Source organism: Bos mutus, chromosome 5 (genome assembly GCF_027580195.1).
Source record: "Bos mutus isolate GX-2022 chromosome 5, NWIPB_WYAK_1.1, whole genome shotgun sequence".
Taxonomy (NCBI): Eukaryota; Metazoa; Chordata; class Mammalia; order Artiodactyla; family Bovidae; genus Bos; species Bos mutus.
Window position 1 is genome coordinate 100688876 of NC_091621.1, and position 8809 is coordinate 100697684.

Below are 8809 nucleotides of genomic sequence, written 5' to 3' on the forward strand. Positions count from 1 at the left end.
GGCCCTGGGCCCTCCGCTCGGGAGCTGTCTGTGCAGTGGCGGCCTCCCCAAATCTCGGGCCTCACTGTCCCTGAGTGACGATGGAAACCCGTTAGGATGCCACCCCTGGGCAACAGATCACCCACAGCGTGCAGGAGGGCCGCTCCAGAGAGGGCCTGCCTAGGGTCTCCGTCGGCCCTCCACACGGTGCGGCAGGTGGTCCCACTCTAACCCCCGCAGAGCCCCCTCGTGATTGTAGCCCTGGGGTTCCTGGCCCGGCTGCCCCAGCCACCTGCCTTCAGACCCCCAGGGTCTCCTGCCAGGGCCTGGGAGGCTCCTGAGTCCTCGGTGCACGCATGGGACCGGCCGCACCCCCACCTGCATCCCGAAAGCCCCCTGCCCCAAGTCCCCGCAACATGGGCCCTCCTCTGTGAAGCCCTCCTGTGTCCCGCCAGCCCTCGCTGTTGCCTCGGGCGCACCTGGCAGCCCTGCCCTCAGGCATCCGCTGGGGGACGGCTTCCCGGGGGCCGCTCCGTCTCCACCGAGCCGGGGACTCACCCGGGGGCCCAGGGTGCACGCATGCCAGCTGGGGGCCGTGGGCGTCCGCCGGGAGCGAGGACCACACAGCCTGGCTCAGCTGCGGTGGGGCCCCTGGAGGGCAGCGGGCGTCTCCTGGCGCCCTGCCTCCCTGAGACCCCCACCCCGTGCAGAGAGCTGGAGCCCCAGCCGGAGCACAGGCCTCCGGCGAGACGGAGCACTCGGACTCGGGGGTATCAGAATAATCTTTATTGATATGCTGGGTACCTTGTTAACACTGTCACGATGTCACCGTGGCTGAGGTAACAGGGAGCCCCGCCCACACCAGCCCTAGGCTCCCACAGACCACCGGGGCCCCTCAGGCGGGGGACGGGGCGGGGCGGGGGGCGCTGGTGGCCTGGAGGGGACGTGGTTATTGCGTTGGATTCCTGCCCTCACTGGCCTCACCCCACGCTCACTCACGCACACGCTCCACGCTTGTCGGCTCACGCACACACCCACTGGCATGCTGGCACCTTGCTCTCTGGGCACACTCGCAGTCACACGCACGACATCCTTTGATTTAAAGGCATAATAAATGTACTCGCTAGTTACAGTAACCATAGTAAAATAAAGGACAGGTGGTCCGGGTATGAGGAGAAAGTGCATGTTGACCTCTGACTGGAGGGGCCCCCGCCCCTCCTCCAGGGCGCCCGTCCCTGCAGGGGCGGCCCGAGGCTGAGGTGCCACCCCACCCCCCGCGCCCCCCTGAGTCGTCCTGCCACCTCCCGGCCCCTCACAGGCCAGCATCCCAGGCCCTAGACAGAATCAACTAAAAAAATAAATTCTTCATCTCACAGCGCAGCGCCTGATGTTGGGGGGGTGTCGGCTCTGGGCCTTTGGGTGCAGGGCTGCACGGGGTCCTGGCCAGCCCCGGACCCAGCCAGCACCCTGACGATGCCATCCGGGGGGCCAGGGAGGGGAGAGGTGCTGAGCCCCGTGGCATGCGGGCGGGAGGCCGGGGCGCGTGGGCAGTGCCGGGCAGAGCAAGGCTGCCTCTGCCTGGGGCGCGGTCATGCAGCCGGCGGGCAGCCCTGGCCCTCAGAACTCCACGGTACTCACTACTGTCCTTGGCTCGTCGAAGGTGGCGATGAGGATCTGCTGCGGCGGAGGGATGGTGATGAGGCTGCCCACATCCTGGGGGGCTCTGGGGGCCCCGTCCTCCTCCTCCCGGGCCTCGTACAGGGTGCTGATGTGCAGCAGCGGGTGGGTGGCGTTGCGGCTCAGGATGGCAAGGGGGTCAGGCTTGCCCAGGCTGGCTGGCGACAGAGGGGCGGTGGCAGGGGCGGTGGGGGGCGAGCAGACGTGAAACGGGCCCCCGGGGGGCAGCACGCCCCGAGCTGGCTCTGCCGAGTACAGGGCCTCTTCCTCCGGGAGCGGGGCATCTGCAAACAGCCCAGAGCAGAGGGCGTCTGCAGGCCCCTCCCCACCTGCGGGCCCCTCCTCCTGCGCGCTGACGCTCCCCAGCACGGTGGCCTGCCTGGTCGGACCCTGGCTGCCCCAGGAGTAGGGGCGCCAGTTTCCAGAACCTTCTCCAGGAGCTGAGCAACCTCACAGTGTGTCCCCCCAGCCCTTCATCGCGGTTGCTTCCCCGGGCCCTGGGGCGAGGGAGCCGCCTGGGGTCACGCCCGCAGCTGGCTCCCCTGCCTGTCCCCACTTCCACCCGGATGGCACAATCCTTAGCCCGCTCACGGCCCCCGCCCAGCCCTGCGGGCCCCTACCTGCCGCGGGCGCCGCTGTCAGGCCCAGGGCGCACTCGTCCGCCTGGGACAGGAAGCCGCCTTCCTGACTCCGGGAGGCCGGCAGTGCAGCGGGCAGGGCCTCGGCCTTGGCCTTCTTGGTGCCCAGGATGTAGGGGTGCACGTCCAGGGAGAAGTGGCGGGCATGCTTCTTGTCGGCCGCGGGCCCCGCGTCGCCCCCGCCGCCCTTGTAGTGGTGCGCGGCGCGCGCGCCTGCGTCCAGCAGCGGGGCGATCAGAGTGTCCGTGGCCGTCTTGCGGCGCACGGGCTTGGGCTTCTCGGCCTTGCTGTTCTCCACGCGCATGATGGCCAGTGGCTCCTTGAAGGGCTGGGGCAGCGGGTTGCTGCTGGGAATCCACTTCATCTTCTTGCGGGGCCGCTTGACCACGGGCGGCTCGGCCTCGCCATCGGGCTCGGCGGGGTTGGCGCTGGGGTCCACGGTCTGCACGCCCGCGTCGCGCACGGTGGGCGTGGCGTCGTGGTTGGACTGCGCCAGCGCCGCCAGCAGCTGCCGCACCACGTTGTCGTACATGAGGTCGCTCTCGTTGGTGATGAAGTCCAGCCGGTTGAGCGACTTGATGTGGTCCCGGTTCTCGTTGCAGAACATGGCCAGGATGTTGATGTCGCAGAACTGGGAGCGGCGCCACTGCCGGCGCGTCTTGATGCCCACCTTGTGCAGCTTGTCGAAGACGAAGTTGCTCTTGCGGAAGATGAAGAGGTGCGTGAGGTTGACCAGGATGACGAGGTTCATGGCGCAGAGGAGCACCACGTCCACGCCCGCCACGATGCGCTGCAGCTGCACCGACGGCAGCTTGCAGGTGACGCGCACGGCCGGGCCTCCCCCCGGGGCGGCGCCCAGCGCACAGGTGAACTCGTTCTGCTTCTGGGTGGCGTAGTAGGTGCACAGGTAGGAGATGGGCGCCACGCTGAGCAGCAGGATGAGCAGGTGCCGCGCCAGGTAGAGCTTGGCCAGGAAGTTGCTGCGGCCGCGGCGCTCCAGGTACTTCTCGAACAGGTTCTGCTCGGGGCTCTTCTCCTTCTCCGCGTTCTCGATGATCTCGCGCCGCTCGCGCTCCGTGATGCCCGGGCCCTTGGACTGGATCTGCTTCTCGATCTTGGGCGCACGGCCCTCGGCCGCCCGGTGGTAGCAGTTGTCGATTTCCTGCAGCAGGAAGTTGAGCTCGGAGGTGAGGCGCGTGGACGCCAGGAACTCCCAGCCCAGCGCAGGCACGTACATGATCGCCGCGAAGGCCAGCAGCGAGTAGGGCAGCAGCTTGTGCTCGAACAGCGACGGCCACAGGCTGGCGTCCACGCCGGGCAGTGCGTCCCGCAGCTCCGTCCAGCAGTAGCCGCGGGCATACAGCGCCTGGTCGCGGGTGAAGTTGTGCGGCGTGTAGCAGTAAATGGGCTCCTCTGGGGGCGGAGAGGAGAAGGCGCTGGGGCATCGCACTCCTCCCGGCCTGCCGCGCCCGAGGCCCCTTCCCAGTCTCTGCTGTGTCCCGTGGCGTCTCCTCCTACACCCCCTCCCGCCACCCCCACCGCAGTCAGCTTTGCCTTGGGGGTGGAGGGTACAGCCCTGCCCACCTGGGGGGCAGAGATCTGCATTTGGAACCTCAGGCCTCCCTCCAGGTGCCACCCCCACCCCCAGCACACAGGGCAGAGTCCAGAGCAGGGGGCGCAGGCCACACGGCCCGGGGCCTGGCACCACCACCCATCCTGAAGAGGGCAGGTGTCCTGGGCGAGTCCTCCCTGGCCAGAGGTTACGGGGGCGTGACTGAAGAAAAGCGAAAGCGGCGCTGCCTGCCTGTGAGAGGTGAGGGGTGTCCTCCCAAGACCCTCTGTCCTGGGGAAGGGTGGGCCTGAGTTCCCTGGACACTGGGTGGGCAGGGGAGCCACTCCAGGGATCGGACAGGAAGGAGTCATCACCCAGACCCCAGGGTCTGCCCAACACGCGAGAGTGAGAGCTCCGCCCTGAACGCAGGAAGCCCCGAACGCAGGAAGAACTGTTCCCCAGGTGAGGACAGGTGCAGACCACAGTGGGAGGCGCGGCCCCCAGCCCGAGTCTCCCAGAGGGCAGGGCTTGGCCGCCTCAGCGCTGTCCTCAGGGCAGGGTGGTCTGGGCCCTGAAGGCTGGGTCACTGCGCTATCAGGCTGGGCTCCAGCCAGGGTGTGCCCTCCGGCAGGCGCCAGCACCTGGGGCCCCTCGCCTAGAGGGCAGCGTCCCGCTGGCAGGAGGCGGGTGCCCCAACCTGAACACAGCGGGCACCCTCCCCCTCACCTGAGGAGCCCCGGGGCAGGCCGCTCAGTCCCCCTCTGCCCCAGCTTAAGCCTCTCAGCCCAGGAAACACAGACCAGAAGCAGTGGGGACCAGCACGCCCGTCTGTCTGTGCAGGCCTGCTGCATGAAGCTGGCCCTTGAGTGGGGAGGCAGCTGGTCACTGCCGGTGGCTTGCAGGAGCCTAGGGGCCGGCTACCCCATGGGCACAAACACCCCATAGGTGCCTCGGCCCAGTCCATGGAGGCTGCCTCCCTCTCACACGCGCAGCCTCAGGCCACTGCTGCCCCATCTCAGCCTCGCGGCCTCCTGGAGGCCTCGGGCCTAGCATCGCCAGAGCGGGGCCCACGGCTCATTCCGGGTGTGCGGACCTCGGACTGCACCTGGCGGGCGCTGGGGAGTCAGGGGCCTGGAGGCAGGAGGGGCGCGGGCGAGTGGGCCCGGGGGTGGCGCTGAGGTGCCACCTGGGGGCAGTGGGGGTGGGGCGGGTCAGGAAACGCTGCTCCCACGGCCCAGGGCCCCCGACGAGGACACAGGTTTGGGGCCTGGTGGTGAGTCAGGCTCCGAGAACATGGGGAAGGTGCAGGAGCCCCCCTCATGGTTGAGAAAACAGCATTTCAGTCACTTACTTTTGTCCTTACAGCCAACTCCAGGCCAGGAGGTGCTCTCCGCGGGGGGAAAGGGACCCTGGGGGGCAGTCCCCCAGTCTAGGCCCCGGCTGGGCCCCAGGGGAAGGGGAGACCTCTCCCGTGGCCGTGGTGCTGCAGGCACAGGGGAGGTGAGCCCCTCCGTGCACCGAGGCAAGGCCCCCACCCCGGGTCCTCTCACACCCGCCACCAGCCCTGCCTGCCGGGAGGGAGGGGAGGGGGCTCCAGCTCAGGGGAGGCCCAGCCCAGCACCCAATCTCTGTCCTTCCCCCTCCTGCCTGCTCCTGCGAAGCAGACCGCGCCCAGCAGGGAGCACATGTGGCACGCAGGCGCCCCAGGACGCACGTTCGGCGGCCATGTGTCCCTGACTTGACCTGCAGGGGCCCGGGACCTGGGCTGGACTCTGGGGCGGGGGATGCGGTAACTGCTGGGCCACAGAGCCTGAGCACTGGGTACTCGGACACGGCGGTGTCTGCACAGGTGTCTGCCAGGGACCCGAGACACAGCCAGCTTGCGAAGGGCACCGTTCCGGAGGATGGCACTGTGGCCAGGGTCCTCCCAGCCCCTGAGCACCCTAGTACCCTTGGAGACCCTGCCCACCTGCGGGCACCTCGGAGACTTTGCAGGTTTGGCTCCAGATGCCTTGATAAAGCAAGTCACACATTTTTTTTTTTCCAGTGTGTGTAAAAATGTTTATACTACACTGTAGTTGATATCTGTATACTGTATGCATGTCTAAAAAGGAATGTACATACCTTAATTAAAAACACTTTATTGCTAAAAAATGCTATGCATCATCGGAGCCTTCAGTGAGTCGTAATCATTTTGCAATAGTAACATCAAAGATCACTGCTCACAGATCACCTTAACAAATATATTAATAATGAAAAATTTGAAATATTGTGAGAATTGCGAAAATGCAGCACAGACGTGAATTGAGCAAATGCTGTTGGATAAACGACTTGATACAGTGTTGTCACAAACCTTCAAATTGTGAGAAAAGCGGTATCTGCGAAGCACAAGGAAACCAGAGCTGTACTCGGCTGTTTAGGAGAAGGCCCTCTGCCCAGGGCCCACGTGACGTCTGGAGAACCTGCTCTGTGCTGCGCGCTCAGTCGTGTCCTACTCTTTGCGACCCTGTGGACTACAGCCCACCAGGCTCCTCTGTCCATGGGATTCTCCAGGCAAGCATACTGGAGTGGGTTGCCATGCCCTCCTCCAGGGGATCTTCCCGACCCAGGGAGCCAACCCGCATCTCCTGTGTCTCCTGCACTGGCAGGCAGGTTCTTTGTCACGGAGCCATCGGAGAAGCCCCTGGAGAACCTGGCAACCCTTCAACTCCCCTCCTAGTGGTCCTCTCGCTCAGCTGTGCCCCTGGCTGTCCCCTCCGTCCGTCACAGAGCAGGTCTAAAGGGTGGGCGGCATCTACGGAGCCATGCGGGTCTTCCCGCCATCAGCCACCCTCCAGCCGGGGGACACACACAGGCCTTGGTGTCAAGGAGGTCCCGTCTGGCCGGCTCCTCACCATGAGCCGGACATCCAGCATGCACTCGCCCAGTCTCCGACAGGCAGATAGGGTGGACCCCCGCCGACGCCAGGGCAGCAAGTGAGGGTCTGGGCACTGGGTCCTCCTGGCCCAGCTGGGCCCCGGTGGGAGGGACAAGGATCCTCCTGGCTGCAGCAGGACCCCCCACCCCCCGGGGCTCAAACCCTGCAGAGGGTGGTGACTCGGTGCCGAGGGGACAGGTCGAGAGTGACCGGGAGTGTCTGAGCATGTGGGTGTGGGTGTGCCCTGCCCAGAGTTGGATGAGGCAGCCTGCAGTGTCCGCCCTGGTCACAGGGACCCCTGAAGGAGAGGCCTTCGAGAAAGCTGTCTGTCCACGTCCCTCAGGGAGAGCTGCTCCACCCTGCTGCCGCAGGGCCCTCTCTGCCGCGGGCTGATGGGTGCCCAGAGGCCTCCCTGGACATCTAGACCCTGAGACTGCTTGCCAGCCAGACCCTGGGTGGGGGTGCTGTCTCCTGTCTCCGGTTTCCCACCCACCTACCCCCGTGGGCTCCCCGGGAGGACGGTGGCCCCAGGACCGCACACCTCCCCCCGCCCCGCCTCACCTGGGGTCACTTCTCCTCAGAAGGCCCTCAGCGCCCCGACACTGAGTTCAACCAGGACCACGTCTGCAGACCCAAGCCTGTGACGGCTTGTCACGTGCACACTGCCTGGCCCCTGCCCTCCTCTCCCCACATCAGCCTCACAGGCTCAGCCTCCTGCTGAGGCCAGGGCGGTGCACTGCCCCCACCGCCTGCTCCTCCAGGCCCTGCCTGCTCGGTGGGCCTCTTCCCAAGACAGACCCAGGTTCCCAGTGGCCGGAGCATCCCTGGGCCCTGGATAAGAATCTGCCCACTTCTCAGGGTCTTCACTCCACACCTAGCCCCAGGACGCCACCCAGCAGCGGTCTTCGGTGTTCCCGGGTCTCATCACTTGCAGCCTCCTTTCCGGGCCCCCACCTGGCCACTCCTCCTCCTCTCAGACCCTGCCCACTCCCCCTCCTGGTCTCCCCTCTTCCAGGCCAGACCCCATGTCTCCTCGATGCCTAGACCGCAGCACCCCTCCACGCAGTGTGAACCAAGGGAAGGTAAATCAGTCCAGCGAGGAGAGACATGGGGAGGTAGCCCCAGCGACCCGCAACACCTGCACGGGCTCTGCGGGGAGACCCGGGGCACCGCGCCCACTGCGGGCCCCAGCGAGGAGGCCCGCGGCGGCTGGGTCAGCGAGGGAGACCCCAGAGGGCCCCCGCCCTTTCCGCCACTAGCCTCTGGCCTCACCTGCGAAATTCTTGGTGAAGACCAGGGTGACCAGCAGGATGGGGACGAGCACGGTGCCGATGGTGACCACGCGGTCAAACGGCAGCTCCAGCTTGAGCTGCAGCAGCAGCGCGGCCAGCGCGCCCGCCTTGTCGTCCTGCGCGCCGGGCAGGATCAGCTCGCGCAGCTTCTCCCCGGCCAGCAGCGCCGTCGCCATGTCCGTGGACGGCTCCAGGAGGTGGTGCATGGGGGGCGCGGGGACCCGGGGCGCGGGGCCCGCGGCGGGGGCGGGGGGCGCTCCGCCGCCGCCCTCCGGGCAGGGGTCGGGCCGCCCGGGCCGGCGCGGGCTGCGGGAGGCGCAGGGGCCGCCGCCCCCGCCTCGGCTGCAGCCCCGGCGCGTCCTTCCGGCGGGGGCGGCGGCGGGACCCCCGCCCCGTGCGGCGGGCGGCGGCTGCGGTCCCGCCGCGGGGAGGGGGCTGTTTACCTGCGGCGACTCGCAGCGTAGCTCCGCCCCCCACCCCACCTCCCCCCCGCACGCAGATGCGGCGCCGGCGATGACTTAGCAAAAAATATTTAAATGAAATAAAATGAATGAACAATGTCTGGTCCCTCCGCCTCCTCAGGCTGGGAAAGACGGAAAGGCCGAGCGGGTGGGGTGGCTTCCCTCTCCCGGGGCGCGGGGGCGGCGGCACGCGGAGGAAACGCGGGAAGACCTGCGGCGTCCCAGGCCCCCCTCTTCCAGCCCCGCGTCCGGAGCCGCCCGACCGGCGGAGAGGGGCTCGCCGCTCGCCTTCC

General features: G+C 67.3%; 1 protein-coding gene across 3 annotated transcripts; it reads right to left on the reverse strand.

Moving 5' to 3' along the window:
• Positions 1-750: 750 nt before the first annotated feature.
• Positions 751-8492, reverse strand: PANX2 (pannexin 2). Of its 3 annotated transcripts, none has more exons than XM_070371402.1 (3): positions 8036-8492; positions 2277-3707; positions 751-1814 (listed from the first exon to the last, which is right to left on the reverse strand). In XM_070371402.1, the coding sequence occupies exons 1-3, from the start codon at positions 8259-8261 to the stop codon at positions 1597-1599; spliced, it is 1875 nt and encodes a 624-aa protein (XP_070227503.1). In that variant the 5' UTR covers positions 8262-8492; the 3' UTR covers positions 751-1596. The 3 variants fall into 3 exon arrangements, with proteins under 3 accessions (XP_070227503.1, XP_070227502.1, XP_070227504.1); XM_070371401.1 differs by having other exon boundaries at positions 751-1940; positions 8036-8491; XM_070371403.1 differs by having other exon boundaries at positions 1638-1810.
• Between the last annotated feature and the right edge of the window lie 317 nt (positions 8493-8809).

Coding starts and splice junctions, on each gene's coding strand:
- PANX2 (XM_070371401.1), bottom strand. CDS start 8,261: ATGCACCACCTCCTGGAGCCGTCCACGGACATGGCGACGGCGCTGCTG. Junction 3,708..8,035: donor CTTCACCAAGAATTTCGCAG/GTGAGGCCAGAG, acceptor CTCCGCCCCCAG/AGGAGCCCATTTACTGCTAC. Junction 1,941..2,276: donor GACAGCGGCGCCCGCGGCAG/GTAGGGGCCCGC, acceptor GGCTGTTTGCAG/ATGCCCCGCTCCCGGAGGAA.